The sequence below is a fragment of the Astatotilapia calliptera genome, chromosome 8, assembly GCF_900246225.1.
Source record: "Astatotilapia calliptera chromosome 8, fAstCal1.2, whole genome shotgun sequence".
Taxonomy (NCBI): domain Eukaryota; kingdom Metazoa; phylum Chordata; class Actinopteri; order Cichliformes; family Cichlidae; genus Astatotilapia; species Astatotilapia calliptera.
Window position 1 is genome coordinate 22,939,353 of NC_039309.1, and position 18,970 is coordinate 22,958,322.

The following is an 18,970-nucleotide window of genomic DNA, read 5'->3' on the forward strand; positions in this document are numbered from 1 at the left end:
TTTTAACTTTATAAAGGATTTATTCACGAGTACGTGAATTTATGTTGGAGTTCTAACCCACTGATCAGTGTTACTTCCTCATGCTCCTCAGGTTGGTTCTTCGTCTTTCTGTGGATTCTGTTAGTTCACTTTTGTGACTCTAGTTTAGCTTCAGGTTTATTAGTTTCCTCCACGTGTCTCCATGTGTCTTTACCTTTTTGTCCATGGTTCGTCCGTCTTTGTGTCTGTGTCAGTGTTACGTTTCCTGTTTTATTTTGACAGTCCCTTACTGTGACTCTGTCCAGCTGTGTCCCCTGTGGTGTCCACTCTGCCTCGTCCCCTCGTGTGTGTTTAAGGCCTCGTGCTGTATGCTCCTGTGTGTTCTGTGTCTCTGTAGTTTCTTCAGTTATTGGATCTGACAGAGTGTGTGAGAGCGCAGCAATAAAGGTGTAACGCTCCTTAAAATCATGAATATTCCTCCCTGAAACTCTCACGTGGGTTCAACACGTTTGATTTCTGTTCAGGTTTTTGCTGGTCAGGGTTTGTTTTCTCCTTCTGCTGCGGTGCATATGTGCATGAAAACAATCACATCTTATTCAGTAACCTGTTTGTTGTATAGCTTCATTGTCGGTCAGTCATAGTTGTCCTGTTGTGTTATTCGAGTTCTGCTTCCTGCTCAGTTTGATGGACTGTGTGGTTCAGCTCCAGTTTCAGGTTTTTGGTCCCTTGAGTGTTTCTTATCCGTCCTGTCTCTGTCTCGATTGTCTCTGTCCTGCAGTGTTTTTGTCTTTGTGTTCATGTTTACTGTGAGTGTTCTTGTGTATGTGGCCTGTGTCCTCCTTTGCTGGTGTGTGTTTGCTGTTGTTTTCTGTCTGATTGTCTTCATTACATCCATCAGAGTCTCGTTCCCTTCCTTGTCCCACTCTTCTCTCTTTTTTGTGTTGTCCGTGATGCTCGTGTGTTACTCCCAGTGTGCCAGCTGCTGGGAGCTCTGGTCTGGGCTTGTCCTCAACATCCATCTCAGTCTTTAACATTGTAGTTTCTGATCTTGCTGATCCTGGCAGGGACTGCAGGTCTGTTGGTCTTGGTAGTGCTTGGCAGTGTTTTAGACTGGCTCCTGCTTTGCTGGACCTCAGTCTGGGGCTGGCTGGGAATCACACCACTACCATGCACCATCATCTGGACTCCAGAGCCACCAGACTGTCTGCTCCTGAGCCCACGTTCACCTTTTGGAGAGACAAAAGAAGTTGACTTACAACTGTTTCATTTGTTGAATTCAGATCCAAAAACACACTAACAGCAGCACAGGTCACTGCGATTCGCTGCAGTGACGTGTCGGTGCAGGTTGGTCCAGTGCAGCCTATTAATGCGTGCCATGTCTATGATCTATAAACTGTTCAAAGACATCATAACTCCCACGAGTTTCAACCAGCTGTTCATTACCTGGTTTGGTTACAGATGCTACAAGTGTATTTATGACATGTGTGCTCAGCTCAGCTAAAGTGATGCTTCCCATATATATATGTACCACATAATGCCTAAAATGAATAAAAGGATTCTGTTGCTGATTTTTATGCAGTTCTGTTGACAAACAACAACAACAGTACAAAGTTCAACCTCTCCCTGACTCGTGCTGCCATTCCCACCAGTCTGACGCCCTCCACCATCATTCCCATCCCCAAAACGACGTGAGACCTCACGTCTGTACTCACGAAGCACATCCCCATGACAGTGACACCAAAGGCAGACATTCATCATCATCACTGAAATGAGCTGTCAGGGCTGAACAGAAGGAAATAAACGGTAAGTGGACGCGTTCTTATTTAGCACTGTTCTGCTGTAACTGAGCACTCAGTGCTTTCTGCAATCTCATCCATCCACACAAGCACTTTAAGCACTTTCTATCTAACATTCACGGAGTAACTTGGGCCCAGCCTGTTGCCCAACGATATTTCACATGAAGACTGGAGACGACCTGCTGGATGGACAAGAAGATTTGTGGCTGTGGTCCGAGTTAGAGATGGTCTGTAGCTCGATGTGTCTGTACCTTCCTGTTCATCATGACCTCCTCTACCTGCTGAACCACCCAGAAACATTGGCTCAAATAAGTTTATTATGTCTATTTTTTTATGTTTAAGGACAACAGATGGAAATTAGCCTTTGGCTATAATCTGGCATGTTTACATTCATGTAATTGTTTTGTTTTTTTACATTTATGTTCATTAACATGCACTGTCCTAAATAAATAAATAATTAAATAAGTCATCAGTCTCAGAGTTCACTGTTGGATGTCGGTAAAGACAGAAGATAGACTCACGTTTCTCCCACAGTGGAACTGTACACAAGAAAGCAGCACTGTTGCTTTAACAGCTATCACAGACATCTCTAACTCATCCTTTATCAACACATCATTCAAACTTTGTGCTTTGTTTTTCTGGTTTCACAATTATTGACTGCTATGATGCCAATCACTGCAAGTCAGCTTTATCTGGTTGGGAAATTGTTCCCTGGAGCGCTGACAGAGACCAGGCCACACGTTGAGCAACAGCTGATCTGTCGCTGACTCACACTGGGAGCAGAGTTTGTTTTATTCCAGTAACATAGAGTAACTGTACTTATGATCACAAACTAGATACAAAATGAGATGAAATGAATGTTTGTGATGCTGGCTGTGAACTTGTTTTGTCTTCTGCTACAAACTGACACTCAGTGCTCTGACTACACTACAGTGATGTGCAAAGACTGCGAGTACAGCGCATCGTGGGGAGGATGTGGATACCTTCTGAGTCCGTAAGTCCACGATCCAGAGTGTCCCACAGCATCGTTAATGAGCACAGCGATTCATGCGACACAGTCCTGGACAAGTGCAGCTGTGAGCGTGTCTAAAGAAGAAGAAGAGTTATTTTACACTACGGCTGTGCGAATCACAGATTTACTCTTCTGATGTTTACTACTTCATTAATATATACACACAAATGTGTACTTGCATTTACAGTATGCAGCATTTTTCTAGTGTTACTGAACCCACACATTTAACCACAGGCCATTTAGGAACACCACTCAACATAACAAGCATGTTGGAGGAGAACACAGCCATCCAGGCAGGGAGTGAACAGGCCAGCTGGGCTTGGCAGTGCATTAATGCATTCTTCAAGGCTCTCACCTCAGACGTGTCTCTGGGTTTGAGCCCATGGCAAGTGTTTGCAGTCCCTTTGAAGAAAGCCTGGCTCTTTGTTGGTGGGATGTGCTGTTCAGCAGCAGCAGAAGCTCTCTGCATCAGTGCATATTGCAGCTCCTGATGGCACAAACACACCAACACTGTATCCGGTGCAGCACAGACACGGACGTGTTCTTATTAAAGTAAAGCACATACTTTCCCCTCAAGTAAAAACGTCAGATTTTTAATTTGAACACATTTGCACAAAGTGCCGCCTGCACTCGTGTGTCAGTGTGATACTGAGGGATGGAGACCACGGCATTTGTATCCATTTCAAATGACATCTACAACAAAGTAACACATTCAAACCTCTGTAAACCTGCTGGAGAAGAGGACGAGGACGAGCAGATACCTGAGTGGTGAGCTGGTACTGCAGCTGTTCCACAGCAGAAAGGCGGCCATGGTGGTCTCCTAGTTTCTCTGTGGGGGTGTCCTTCTCCAGCCCCCCCGGTGCTGTTGGACACAGAGATATTTAAGGACCTCTGACTGCTTCATTTTTCATGAGTCTGTCTGTAAACACCACAGAATATATCATCCACCTGTGGAAACAAACACCACACATGCATGCTAATAATAGTCCATACGCGTAGAGTCTGAATCACTTTTCTTGTAACTTTTCCCACTGCAGCCCCACACAGTACTGCTGTGTCTGAATCCATCCAGTAATAAAACGTTCTCATGCAGTCGCTGCAGAACATTTGATATACGTGTGACTCCACAATCCTGGAACTCTAAATGCTTTTGCTGTCGTTTGCTGTCTCCTCAAAAAGGCCCTGAGTCGCTGTTTTACATTCCTAAAAGGAGGAAACAGCAGGAAAGCCCACGTCAGTGCCAACAGGAACTGAATAAAAGAAGGCTAACTGGTCAGGTGGAGTGATGTCAGACTGATCTGAGATGATGACGATCAGGTACGTGCTGTTCCTAACTGTGTGATTTCACCTGCAGTATCTGAACTCACAGGTGCTGGAATCACATTCCTTCTCTAAAGGAAACTTCATTATGTCCTTTATTACCTCCTTTAGCATACAATTAACCGGAGCATTCTTTACAACAGGAGAGTAAATAATCCCCACAATTCATAGCGGCACACCATCCGACTATTCTTAAGAGGAAAAGTGTGACTGTGCAGGTCCAGTTTGATTTTGTACTGCCAGCGTCTCAGTTTGTCCTTAAATTCATTTATGCTTCCAGTAAACTGGGCTGGGCTGCAGCCTCCCAGCACAGCCACCCTGCTGTGCTGTACCGGGGTGTGCAGTGACGGGTGTGTAACTCTACCCTGCCGTCCGTCGGCGGCGATCTGGGCACGGAGGCGGTTGCCCAGCGCTATCAGCTGCTGTTTCTCTCTGCTCAAACGGGCGATGCAGGACGCTGCCTGCTTCAGCCTGACGCGAAGGAGCTGGGGGTCATTTTTAGCAGGATGGACGCTCTTAAACACGCCACACATCAGAGCTGGTTTCACATACTTGCTGTCTCCTTGGAGCTGCTGCACCAGTGTCCTCTGAAAAGATGATGATGAAACCATTTTGTGCTTTCTAACAGTGATAGGTAGGGTTAAGCAGATCAGTGGCTCCACCTCCACTGACAGATCAATAAACCTCCTGTAGTACCTGCTGTGTGATGTCATTGGAAGCTGACTCCACACGTGTCACAGCGGGGCACCTGCCACGTTCATCCAGACACGAACCACCTGAGGACCCACGGCACAAATATGATGCAGTGATATGAGGGAGACAATGTGACCAACAAACGTCAAAGATACAGGTTTCAGTGACTGTGGAAGATGAACATGTTCAACAGCCACAAACACCTCTGCTGCTTAACGCCTTATGTTCCTCTCTATCATCTACTTACAGTGTTTGTGTTAGCTAACGTAATGTTTTGGGGTTATATGGAGGAAATTAACAGTATGAATAATACCAGCTTGATTTTCAGGCTGTGATCTGCCTGGATTGATGTGTTGTGGGTCCTCCATGGCTGAAGCCAGGCCTGACAGTCCTGTGACACCTCCTCGCTGCTCCTCGAGGTGCTTACCTGACAGGTGCACCTCCTGCTCCAGAGGCTGACGGGAGTCTGAGTCCAGTTTTACAGAGAAGGAGAAGGAGTGTTAAAGTTTAGCTTAACACTCAGATTATCCAAAGCTATTATTTTATACATTAAAATGAAAAACAGAAAACAAGTTCATGATAATTCTAAGCTTTTCTTTCTTACATGCGATGAGCAGAGTGTCTGTGGCTGTAAGTTCAACAAAAGCATGTTTAACAGAAGAATCAGCAGCAGTGATGTGGGTCACTGGGTCAAATCTATCTTAGCATGTGGAGCCCACTGAAAGGGTTTGCGTGTATAGTTTGTCACAGTGATGCAGAAACTCATCAAGGTTTGTATACAGAGCCAGACAGCACCTGCTGTGTTGCCTTTGGAGGCTGAAGATTCCTGATACGGAGGTTGCACTGGTGCCTCAGCATTAGGTAAGACTAGGAGATGGCCGAGACCTTCCATGTCCTTTCTCATCTGGGTAACCACAGCACGCAGGGCGCTGTTCTGCTCCTGTAGACGCCGGATCTCCACCGATGCCAGAGAATCCACCTTTGGAGTGAGACCCTGTGGATTTAGATGGTTTTATGTCGTGTAAGTGATGTTTCACAGGAAGAAGAACAGGAATTGGAAATTTGCATTATTGTGTGTTGAATGTTCAGATCAAAAATACACAAAACGATGAGACTGCAGGGACACCAACAACACAACAATAACTATAAATCTGCTTCCATCAGTACTGAACAGGACTATGCAGAGCTCTGTGCCGCTCTCAGACATGTGCATCACTGTACAGCTTTTTAACCATAATTATGCAAATTTATGGGTAACAAAATTACAAATGTTTTGAGCAAAGTGTATATTTATCCTAAATGTACCTGTAATACCTACAGCATGTTCTAATCACTCTAATAGGATATTATGGTCGACAGTATCGAACGCTGCACTGAGGTCTAGCAGGACAAGCACAGAGATGAGTCCACTGTCAGAGGCCATAAGAAGATCATTTGTAACCTTCACTAAAGCTGTTTCTGTGCTGTGATGAGCTCTGAAACCTGACTGAAACTCTTCAAATAAACCTCTGCAGATGATCTGTTAGCTGTTTGACAACTACTCTTTCAAGGATGTTTGATATGAAAGGAAGGTTGGAGATTGGCCTATAATTAGCTAAGACTGCTGGGTCTAGAAGATCCTCAGTCATCAGTGATGTACAGGACAGTAAATTACTGCCACCTTGTGGCCACAACAGAAATGAGCATCTGTGAAAGTCAACCCAGTACAGTGATTCTGACAGATGTCCCACTTTAATAATCACATGCACCCTCAGATGGTGTATTCAAACCCAGGACCTTCTTGCTGTGAGGTTAATCACTGCACCACCGTGCAGCCCTTCTATTAGCTTCTTGTATTCATCTGAAAGTCCCATCATCATAATGAGCCAGCATGTTGTAGGCAATGAGAGCACGGCAGAAATCAATAGCAAAACTACCGCTATCCAAGCCGAGCCACCGGTGTGGCTGAAACCCAGGGATCCAGCTCACCGGAGGCGGTCTCAGCGCTCCTGAAAGAGGTGTTTTGGCTTGACAGGGAAGTCCGCGTGGAAAGATTTCATCGTAGTCTGACTCAACGGAGACACGGGGATACCCCACAAGTTATCATTGCTAAATCAAACAGCAAAGGAGATGCCGTGGACATCCTCAGGAGTGTGCGCAGAGGTAAACTACTCTTCAACGGAAACCCAATCGCCATATTCCCCGACTACACGGCAGGGTGGCGAAAGTCAGGGCAGCTTTCACTGCGTGAGGAAGATACTCCACGATAGACTGGGAGTCCACATCCTGTACCCTGCCAGATTTCCTGTCTCTTACAACAACGTTGAAAAAGAGTTTGTGGATGCTGCCAAAGCCATGGATTATGTCAAGGAAAACATACTTTCTCCAGCAGGTGGTGAACTATGATGGTCTTATCTCCTGGACCAAGGTGGAAGGTAACTCGGAGTTCTTTACTTCAGTAAGCTACATCACAGAGCTTAGTTGCAAGTTGTGCAGGCCTGAGTTCCACTATTGTTCTAGCAGACAGCACTGAGACCTGTTGGTTGCACTGAGACTGCTCGCAGCAATTCTCCCCAAACTTCAGTTCATCATTTCATATGAAGTCATAAGTTATAATGTCAAAGGCCTCCACAGCCCCGTTAAAAGAGGTAACACTAGGTCAGCTACAAAGTTTCAATTGTCACATATGTCTGTGAAGGTTCTCAGTCATCCAGGTCATCGTAGTCAAAGGAGCTTGCAAAGAAAAGCGTCTGGACTTCTTTAAGTTGCTTGAAGACGTTTCACCTCTCATCCGAGAAGCTTCTTCAGTTCTAAGGTCAAATGGTGGAGAGTCCCAGATATAAACCTAGTGGGAGTTTCCCCCCACAGAGGGACAAAAGGACCCCCTGATGATCCTCTAATCGCCTGAGCCAAGGTGTGAAACTGGGTGTGGGTCCCAATCAGCCAGGGTTTCGGGTGTGTTCATTGTGAAACCTGGCCCCACCTTATTATGCGAATTCCTGAGGTCAGATGGCCCAGGATGTGAGTGGGCGTTAAGGCGTCTGGGAAGGGATCTCAAAACTGGATTATAGATGGCAGAGAGTTGGTGTCGTAAACCCCGCCTCTGTTCAAAGATGGTCGCTCACAGTGGACATAGATGCTTCTTTCACTCCTCTTTCAAACCATCTGTCCTCTCTGTCCAAAATGTGAAGATTGGCATCCTCGAAAGAGTGTCCTTTATCCTTAAGATGCAGATGGACTGCTGAGTCTTGTCCTGTGGAGGTGGCTCTTCTGTGTTGTGCCATGCGCTTGTGAAGTGGCTGTTTGGTCTCTCCAATGTAGAGGTCTGAGGTCACATAGCTTTTTTACAGGAGACACATTTATCTGATGTTGAGCATGACAAGCTAAAAAGGTCGTGGGAACAACAAGTGTTTTATTCATCCCACAAATCTGGCAGGAAAAGAGGGGTGGCTATCCTAAAGACCCAGATGGAAGGTACATTATGGTCAATGGCTCCATCGATGGAGTATTGGTTTCTCTCTTCAATATTTATGCCCCTAATGAGGATGAGCCAAAGTTCATACAATTTTTAATGTTCTGGTATTTTACTGCTTGGAGTGATTTTGACTGTGTCTTGTCACCTTACATGGACAAACAACCAAGCTCTAAAAGTCATGTGTCTCACATGAGTAAAGCTCTAAAACACTTAACAACTGAACTGGGACCAACTGATGTTTGGAGAAATAGGTTTCCTAGAGTCAGAGGTTATACTTCTTACTGGCATAGACATGCATCCTATTCCAGGATAGATTTATTTTTTACCTCCAAAACAGAAGAACATAGAATTAACAATATTGGAATTTTACCAATTACACTATCTGACCATGCACCGCTATCACTCTCATGGGACTTAGGATTGACACCAAAACTAAAACTTTGGCCTCACTCCTAAATGATAGCGAGTTTTGTGAGTTCATACATCCATCCATTCACTTCCACTTATCCTTTTCAGGGTCGCTGGAGCCTATCCCAGCTGTCATAGGGCGAAAGGCGGGGTACACCCTGGACAGGTCGCCAGTCTGTCGCAGGGCCAACACACAGGGACAGACAACCAGTCACACCTAGTGACAATTTGGATTTTCCAATTAACCTATCCCCACAAGCTGCATGTCTTTGGACGGTGGGAGGAAGCCGGAGTACCCGGAGGGAACCCACGCAAACACGGGGAGAACATGCAAACTCCACACAGAAAGACCCCGGCCTGATGTTGGAATTGAACTCAGGACCTTCTTGCTGTGCGGCAACAGTGCTAACCACCGTGCCACCGTGCTGCCTGAGTGAGTTCATACATACTGAATTAAATATTTACTTAGAATTGAATACAACTCCGGAGATATCGCCCTTAACTCTATCAGATTGCACCAAGGCATACATTAGAGGTTGCATAATATCATTTGCAAGTGCCAGAAAAAAAAAGGGAGGCCAGGTGGTGTGAATTGGAGGCCAAAATAAGGCACCTCGAGCAATAACACACAAAAACCACAGACAGCCGACTAGCTGTCCGATCTGAAAGTGCTGCGTAGTGAGATTAATAGTTTAATTAACAATAAAATTGAGGGCAATTTAAGATACATTAAACAAAAGTATTAGGAACAAGGTAGTAGGGCTGGTAGAGTGCTGGCAATAAGACTCAGGAAACAGCAATTCTGCAATATGGTCCAAAAGCTGAGATCGAATCAAACCCTAATTACTAAACCAAACCAAATTGGCAAGTTGCTTTGCCAATTTTTTCAAGTCATTATATAAAAATTCAGATACATGCAAGGATGACAGTACACTGTCTGATTTCTTAGAAAAGATCAATCTAAGAACACTGCTGGAATCGGTAGCAAAAGAGTTAGATGAACCAATTCAGGAACAAGACATTTTACAGGTGATTTCAAACCTTAAAACTAAAACAAGTCCTGGCCTGATGGTTTTATTAATGATAAAGACTTTAAGGAAAAAGTCGCCCCCTTATTAGTAAAAGCTTACCCCTGCGCTCTGCGCAGAAGGAAATTGGGTTAAGGCTGCTGACCTTTGCAAGCGCCATCTTACCCTTTCGACCATACATACCTGTACATGACACAAACATCACACGGGGTAGACAGGTCAGAGAGGTATAACTATGGAAAATGCACCACATGAGGAAAGACGAGGAGAAAAAAGAACTCCGCCCAGACTGAGCTGGGAAAAACCACCTCAGCACGTGGCTAAACACTGAGAAGACAATATGATCATTGGAATCCCTGCTTTTCTCTAACATTTCACTTAAGATGTGCATATGGGGGAATGGACAAGGGTCACACTAAAGATTTGGCGTAGAATCAAACAAACATTTGGTCCAAAAGAAATTTTAATTGTATCAAGCCTTTCCAACCTGCAGGGTTTTTGTCCTATTATGGAAGACCCTGGCTTCAGAGCATGGTCAAATAACGGGCTTCATAAACTTTGTCATGTTGTGAGGAATGGGCACCTGAGTTCAACAGCTGAGAGGTCAGTTTCTACAGAGCCCCTCTGATGACATGGTCCAAAAAATAAATAAATTGTGGCCACAAAATACTATTTCGTGGGCACGAAATGCTAATTTGTGGGCACGAAACACTTGACCGATAACCGTGATCCTTCCCAGGCCCTTGCAGTTGGTTGACAATAAAATCTATCCCAGCGTCCAGGTGGTACTTACGTCTGTAAAGCAACTGGGCTTGCAGTATCCTGTTTTAACGTCTCTCCGTAATAATGGTTCCTTGCATTGCAGGCTTTTCAAAATGTATTTGTAGCTCATTCCCAGCCTAAAATAAAAGTCAATCATACCGTCTCTGCCCACGGTGTGTAGGTTTAGCCTACTCTCATGCTTATGTCTCTACGCAGCTGTCCAGGATTGTATCAATATGATGTGCGCACGTTATCTATTTTGTTGCCACAAATGCAGAATTCGTTGCCACGTTTTACCCAATTCGTGCCCACAAATGAGCATTTCGTGCGCACGTTATACTATTTCGAGTGCACAAAGTAGTATTTTGTGGCCACAATTTATTTATTTTTTGGACCATGTCATCAGAGGGGCTCCAGAAGTTTCAGCTTCCTTCTTCTGACTTTTTTTTAGATTTTTGCAGCTAAGAAGTTTTTTGACAAAACATAAAGAATGGAAGCAAGTTTGGAGCCCTCACCCATCGAGGAAATATCTCTAAAAATATTTCACAGTAATTCCTCCCCAAAATTGATTAGTAATTTCTATCATGCATTCATGAGTTTTAATACAAGTGCAACTTTGTATATTAAGGCCAGGCGGGAAGCTGAGCTTGGCACTCAAATCTCAGAGGAGACTTGGGAAGAAGAGTTCAGTGAGGCCCATCTGGTGACTAATTCTGGGCTGTGGAGAGAATTTAAAGGGAAGGTGGTCATGAGATATTTTAGACCCCCCAGAGATCGTTGCTAAAATGAACCAACTCCTGACACTTGTTGGCGAAATTGTGGTACTCACTTAGGAACCCATTCACACATATTCTGGTCATGTCCATTGGCTCCGTTTGGAAGGACATATTTAAAGCTCTCAATAGTTTCCCAACAACCGTTAACAAAAGACCAACAGTTAGCCATGTTAGGGGTACTACCAAATGGTTTTACAGGAAACAATAAAGAGTATCTCTTGAGAATCTTGCTTACAGCAGCACTAAAGTGTATCATCATTAAATGGTTAAATCTTGATTGATAAAATAAGAGAGATTTATCAGATGGAGGGAATAACACATGCTCTGCAGATGCAGAGAGGATTGTTCAGTGATGACCCATACATGCTTATTGTTTCAATAATCCAGCAGAGGTTCACTCTGTTCATTTATTGCTACTAAGATTGCCACGTCTTATTAATATTATTTGAAGTTTTTTTTAATTTAACTTCTACATTGCTGCCCTGTTCCTGTATCTGTTCAACTTGTGAACATTGACAAGTATAAGTTGCAAGGTTGTAAATTATAATAGAAAATGGGTTTTAAAAAAAGCTGAATGACAGCAGGAGCTCTGTTCCAGCACGCTTTGGCTGAGCAGCCAAGCCGTAGACTGATATTAGTGTGTGGTTAAACATGTGCTCACCTGTACAGCCTGATCTTGCTCCCTGCTAGTGGACTGGAGCAAGACGGTCAGATCATGCAGCTGCTGCTCTCTCTCCATCAGCTCAGCTTTAGCCTGACACATGAAAACTGTGTTACATTCATAAAACATCCTGGGCTTTGAAACCAGCAGCTCTCCTCTGTCAGTGTGCTGAAACTGAAACAGGTCACTGTTGAGGGGGGGTGGGGGCCACCCGAGCCTGCTGCCATTACCAGCAGGTTTGCTGTGTCTCCCAGCACATCAGCATGGAGGAGATTCGGGAGATGGACAGTTACTCTAGGAGAGCTGAAGGGCTGTAGCAGGTCCTGAACCCCTCAGCAGGTCTGCTTCTGCACAGGAATGGGATGACTGGCACTAGCCATAGAATACCAGTATTGGCAGATCCACCCTGTGTTTTTCACAGATGAAAGAAGCTTCACCCTGACCACAGGTCACACGTGAAAGAAGCTGTGGAGAGCGTTATGTTGCCTGCAACATTGTTACAGACACCATCACATTATGGGGAAGGACTTTCATGTAGGGATTGGTACCAAAGTACCATCAGGGTGTACACCTCACCCCTGGCGTCGTTGCCCACCTCTCAATTTTAAATACATGTAGACATTGAGGGCTAGCAAGAGGGACCATGCGCTTACCTGCTGCTCTCTGGCAGGTAGCTCCATGCCCTCCTGGGTTTTAATTGCACCTTAGAACACACATGTATCAACACTTCATATGAGCGGGTGGAGGGAGGTTCGGAGTCTTCTCTCACCCCCATTCTCTGCGACCTGCTGGAGCGGGGGGGCTAGGAGGAGGAGTTGGCCGTCCGACTGCGGTCTGGAGTGTGGGGCCTCCCTGCTGCTGCGGAGTCGGGGTGGTCTGCCTCTCCCCACCGCAGGGAAAAGGGTAACACCACCTGGGTCTGGGTGCAGTTCCCCCTCCAGGGGCGGGGGCACCTAGACCCGGTTCGTAGAGTACGCTTGGGGAGTGTGATCGTGTGTACAGCGTCTCTTTATGTCTGTCTCCACGTTGGTTGAGTGTGGAGTAAGTGCATATGAGAGCATGAGGGTGGGAATGGATGTTTGTATATGTGTGTGCCTGTATGTCTGTGTCTATATGTCAGGTTGGGTATCAGACGCCACCTCTCTGGGGACATCTCAGGCCCTCCAAGGTTTGGAGGCCTATCTCCACCCACCACCACTTCCCCTGCCAGTGGCGGACTCCCTCAGACATCGGTGCTTTGGTGGTTCTTTGTGTCTGGGGATGGGCGTCCAGGTACACACCGGCTCACTCCTTGGTGGCTGCTTATCGGGGCCTGGAGCCTGGGGCTCGCTCGGGCACTTCGGAGGTGGGGTGTCCCCGGCCTCTCGGCCTGGGGCTCGGTCACTCAGGGGCGGCTGGCTGCCGGCGGAGCTCACGGGCGCGTCACTGCAACCCCCCTGGCTTCTGCTCCGCGGCTGCTGAGTGAGCCCTCATCTGGGACTCTCCTCAGCTCTTTCTGGGACAGTGGCGCAGCTGCCCCTCTGTTGGTCTTCCTTGGTCTCTTGTGTTCTGGGGCCTCTGGATGTCTGGAGTTTTGATCTCCTCCATACCTGCTTCATGCCCTGGAGGACGGGGCTGTGGCCCCCCCACACCCTCTAGCAGATTATTACATGAAGGAACCTTTTAAAAAAAAAAAAAACAAGCGCGTCCATGCTCACAGGTGTACACACGGGTGATCACACCCACAAACTACACCCTTTTTGGCTCCTAACTCAAAGCACACTGTGTTCTGTTGATCTTATGTGCTGCACAATAATGTTTAATATTTAGTATTTACTGTCATATTCACATATATCATTGTGATGTTGTTTATTCTATTACTCTTGTTCTCTTCTGCTTGCTTTCTTTTTTCTTTCTCAGCAGGTGATCCAGGTGATTGATATATGCATTTTTTTTTTCTCTGCCCGTTCTGTTGGTTTTTGTCTTTTGCCCTTCTCCCCCGTCCCTCTTCTCAGCTGTTTCTCTTTCCCTCTTTCTTTCCCCCAGTCAAGTCTGTCCCGTATTCAGTAAGTGAAAATAAAATAAACAATAAAAGGTGAATCAAATGGACCATTATGGCAAGGCTGGGATGGTCAGTTTGGTAAAGTAAATCCGTTGGGCATCTTTCTTTGCCTTTAGACAACAATTCTGATGCAAAAGAGCCAAACGGGACAGGCAAAAAAAAAAAAAAAAAAAAAAAAAGGGATTGGTAAGGACATCTTGATTACATCTTGGGATGAAATCCTTGTACCAGTGTCAGACCCTACACTGGTGCAGTGGGTCCTGATGTAAATTCAGTAGGACACCTCTGGGACATTATGTCGCGGCCCCAGAGACACTCCCAGGTTGCACCTCTGACTGTTCAGGAGCTCCATGATGCCCTGGGCCAGATCTGTTATCTCATCAGGAGCATGCCCCGATGTTGTCAGGCAACGTGAGGACCATACAAACTCCTCAGTATCATCTCTAACTGCTACAAAGAAATGTCATCCACACAGACTAGCCTGCTGCATCCGAATCTCTCTGTAATCATGTCCATCATTCAGTCCTTTCATTCCTAACACTACCATCAGTCTGTATGAGCGTAGATCTGATGTGTTCTCATTTCTCGTTTTTTAAATGACACCTGCTGACATGAACACGCGTGTAACAGAAAACACGTGAAAAAAAGTCTCTTTTTTCTGTCCTGCAGTGAACTGTCCAGCTTCCATCACTGCAGGTATTTCAGTTAGCATTAGTGCTAAAGTGCACACAGAGTCTATTGAATGGGTTGGGTTATGTGTGAGCCACTGACCTGGTCTCTGGCCTCGATCAGGTCTTGTATTAGCTGCTCATTTGCAAGGTAGTAGTCCGCCTTTACATCTTCAAAGCGTCGCTGCCATTCCAGCTCCATCTGCACGCTGTTCTTCTCCAAGACTTTCTCTCTGTTGAGGCCAGCTCTCAGATGCTGTTTGTACCTGACAGGAAATTATAAATACAAAGAGATGATGCCCATACTCCCTGTTTATTACTCCATTCAATGCATCAGGAAGGACCTCCATGGCACTCCCGACTTCGTATTTCTTCTTTCCCCCTCTCACCTTTCAGTCTGTTTCCTGCTCCGCTCCAGCTCAGTCCTTAGTGTGGTTTCTCTCTCCTGCAGGCTGATGATTTGTGTGTCTTTCAGGACCATTTCACTGGACACCTGCCTGACATACTCGTCCCACTGAGTCCACATTTGTGGCTGCTCTGTGTGAAGCCTTTGAAAATGCAGACCGAATAAGACTAGTACTTAAAATATGGGCTATTATATTTTATATGTGATATTGCTGTGTGTTGGACTGAGCCTTAGGGAACATGGCGAGAAAAGGTGGCTGAGGAGGAGGACGTAAAATGAAATGCTGCTGTGAGAGAGACAGGAAGCTAATCCAGACACGCCCACGCCTCTCACGTGAGGGTCACTGTGATTAAGGCTCATGTGAGAATTTTAGCAGCTATGGTATCAGTTTCAAAATCCTAGGTCACTTCCTCGTTGAGTATTCATAATTCAATTCAATTCAATTCAGTTTAGTTTTATTTATACAGCACCAAATCACAACAGCAGTCACCTCAAGGCGCTTTATGTTGCACAGTAGATCGTACAATAATAGATACAGAGAAAAACCCAACAATCATATGACCCCCTATGAGCAAGCACTTTGGCGACAGTGGGAAGGAAAAACTCCCTTTTAACAGGAAGAAACCTCCAGCAGAACCAGGCTCAGGAAGGGGCGGGGCCATCTGCTGTGATTGGTTGGGGTGAGAGAAGGAAGACAGGATAAAGACCTGCTGTGGAAGAGAGACAGAGGTTAATAACAGGTATGATTCAATGCAGAGAGGTCTGTTAACACATAGTGAGTGAGAAAGGTGACTGGAAAGGAAAAACTCAATGCATCATGGGAATCCCCCGGCAGCCTACGTCTATTGCAGCATAACTAAGGGAGGATTCAGGGTCACCTGGTCCAGCCCTAACTATATGCTTTAGCAAAAAGGAAAGTTTGAAGCCTAATCTTGAAAGTAGAGATAGTGTCTGTCTCCTGAATCCAAACTGGAAGCTGGTTCCACAGAAGAGGGGCCTGAAAACTGAAGGCTCTGCCTCCCATTCTACTTTTAAATACTCTAGGAACAACAAGTAGAATAGAATAGAATAGAATAGCCTTTATTGTCATTGTACAGAGTACAACGAAATTGGAGTGCCACTCCCTTGGTGCAAGTTTCAATAATAAATATAAATGTAAAATATAAAAAGTACAATAAAATAATCGCAAGTACTCAAACAATAGTAAGTACAATATATACGGGATAGCAGCATTAATATAATGACAGTGACGGTATGGAATAGGTTCAATTGTTTTTGTGCTTATTTACTACGGTGATAGCTCTGGGAAAGAAGCTATCCCTGAATCTGTTTGTCCTGGTTTTATGTGGCCTGTACCGTCGGCCTGACGGTAATAGTTCAAACAGTTGGTTGCTGGGGTGAGAGTGGTCCTTGATGATATTGCCAGCCCTGCTGAGGTACCGAGAGTTTGCAGTGACCTCCAGGCTGGGCAGAGAGCAGCCAGTGATCTTCTGGGCTGTGTTGATGACCCTCTGCAGTACTTTCCTGCCCGCAGCTGAGCACCCTGCATACCATGTTGTTATGCCGTACGTTAGGATGCTCTCTATGGTGGCTCTGTAAAATGTCACCAGCAGCCTCTCCTCCAGGTTGTTCCTCCTGAGCACTCTCAGAAAGTGGAGACGCTGCTGGGCCTTTTTAACCACCGCCGTAGTATTTGCAGTCCAGGAGAGGTCATCAGAGATCTGCACGCCCAGAAACCTCATGGAGAAACCATGAGGTTTCCATGAGGCCTGCAGAGCGAGAGCGAAGTGCTCTAATAGGGTGATATGGTACTACAAGGTCATTAAGATAAGATGGGGCCTGATTATTTAAGACCTTGTATGTGAGAAGCAGGATTTTGAATTCTGGATTTAACAGGAAGCCAAAACAGGAGAAATCTGCTCTCTCTTTCTAGTCCCTGTCAGGACTCTTGCTGCAGCATTTTGGATCAGCTGAAGGCTTTTCAGGGAGTTTTTAGGACTTCCTGATAATAATGAATTACAGTCGTCCAGCCTGGAAGTAATAAATGCATGAACTAGTTTTTCAGCGTCACTCTGAGACAGGATATTTCTAACTTTAGAGATGTTGCACAAATGGAAGAACGCAGTCTTACATATTTGTTTAATATGTGCGTTGAAGGACATGTCCTGGTCAAAAATGACTCCAAGGTTCCTCACAGCGTTACTGGAGGCCAAGGTAATGATGAGCTCTGAAACCTGACTGAAACTCTTCAAATAAACCATTCCTCTGCAGATGCTCTGTTAGCTGTTTGACAACTACTCTTTCAAGGATGTTTGATATGAAAGGAAGGTTGGAGATTGGCCTATAATTAGCTAAGACTGCTGGGTCTAGAGATGCTTTTTGAGTAAAGGTTTAACTACAGCCAGCTTGAAGGCCTGTGGTACATAGCTGATTATTAGAGATAGGTTGATCATATTTAAGATCGAAGCATTAATTAATGGCAGGACTTCTTTGAGCAGTTTTGTAGGAATGGGGTCTAAAAGACACGTTGATGGTTTGGAGGAAGTAATTATTGAAGTTAACTCAGAAAGATCAATTGGATCATAATAACTTTATTACTTCATTAAACTCAATAGGTGCTGTTTACTCGTTTTACTGAGGCTACTGCTGGTTAGGGTTAACAAACACAGCTGACAAAAACACTGTTACTCCAAAGGCTACGGTGACTCACTGTTATTTCAAATTGAGGTTCTACAGAAGAGTTTGGCTCTGACTTACTTCTTATTGTGGTAGTCTCGCTCCACCTGTAATTTGTTCTCCATCTGTTTCAGCTCATCTCCACGATCTTTTATTCTGCAACACACACACACACACACACACACACACACACACACACACACACACACACACACACACACACACACACACACACACACACACACACACACACACACTTTTACATAGCTTTAAATAACATCACTCAAGTAAAGACAACTCCTCGCAGTTGCACTGAAATAAAACTTGTTAATGTAAAGCAACATGTAGAGCTCCTCAGTCGTCCTCACAGCCTGTGGACCACTAGACCCTTCAATCAACAGCTTAAACATACTGTGAAACATATTTTTGCAAATGACATATTTCCTGATATCGTTCTAGAGCCCTGTCCTGGTTTCATTTGGGGATTGCATGTTATCTAAACAGGGACAATAGAGGTGCATGGAATCTAGTTTGCAGAGCTTGTTGCATTGAAAATTAAACAATGACATTTAAATATTTAGCAAAACCAATTTGTCTTTCCAGATCCAACGTCTTAGTGTCTATTGATAGCCCACAGACCTCTATTGTTTTCACTAGAGGCAGACGAATGTTTCAAAATGTGTGCAAATAAAGAGAAGTTCAAATCGAGTTCATCATGACAAAGAGAAACATGAAAAAGTGCTGATGAGCGTCCCACTCTGAACAGCCCGACTGCTGAGTAACTGCAAACACACGGCTACACTGGTCTTACTTCATTATTTCCAACACCAACATTGTTCTGGTGTTACACGTTCACATGTTTTCACATCATCCTTCTCAGAACATGAAACAAATATTCTCACATTATTACAGATTTCTATCAGACATGGAGCTGAAAGCTAGTCTAAGTTTAGGAGACAGACAGCCTCTACTTTAAAGATCAGCCTTCAATCGCTCTGATGAAGCCTGGAGTTTGGCTGGGTCAGCTATCCTGCTATGGCCTCAGGCTGCAGGCCGACTGCCTCCATGCACTGAGCGTTTCCTCTTCACTCACCTGTTTTCACTCATGCATTTCTATAGTTCACCTCTCTGTCCTCTCCTTACTGACCCTGCATCTGTAGGAGGACACTTCCTGTTGAAAGGGACTTCTTTCCTCGCAGTTGTCAGCGGGCTCATAGAGGATCATGTGATCGTATTACAAAGAGCCTTGAGATGATTGTTATCATGAGGTGCAGTTTAAATACAATGAAA

The 18,970-nt window shown here is 45.0% G+C and overlaps 1 protein-coding gene across 6 annotated transcripts in view; it reads right to left on the reverse strand.

Moving 5' to 3' along the window:
* The window catches only part of ccdc57 (coiled-coil domain containing 57), a 22,382-nt gene continuing 3,412 nt past the window's right edge, over positions 1-18,970 (reverse strand). For 3 of the 6 annotated variants that reach the window (XM_026177466.1, XM_026177464.1, XM_026177465.1), the window contains exons 2-13: positions 17,762-17,836; positions 14,988-15,146; positions 14,702-14,864; positions 11,890-11,982; positions 5,596-5,794; positions 5,114-5,266; positions 4,804-4,883; positions 4,472-4,694; positions 3,549-3,649; positions 3,143-3,274; positions 2,759-2,861; positions 1-1,205 (exon numbers count right to left, since the gene is read on the reverse strand). In XM_026177466.1, coding sequence (XP_026033251.1) covers positions 1,000-1,205; positions 2,759-2,861; positions 3,143-3,274; positions 3,549-3,649; positions 4,472-4,694; positions 4,804-4,883; positions 5,114-5,266; positions 5,596-5,794; positions 11,890-11,982; positions 14,702-14,864; positions 14,988-15,146; positions 17,762-17,805 — 1,656 coding nt within the window. In that variant the 5' untranslated portion in view covers positions 17,806-17,836 and the 3' untranslated portion in view covers positions 1-999. The remainder of the gene's footprint in view (positions 1,206-2,758; positions 2,862-3,142; positions 3,275-3,548; positions 3,650-4,471; positions 4,695-4,803; positions 4,884-5,113; positions 5,267-5,595; positions 5,795-11,889; positions 11,983-14,701; positions 14,865-14,987; positions 15,147-17,761; positions 17,837-18,970) is intronic. The other 3 variants (XM_026177468.1, XM_026177469.1, XM_026177467.1) reach the window with 3 other exon arrangements.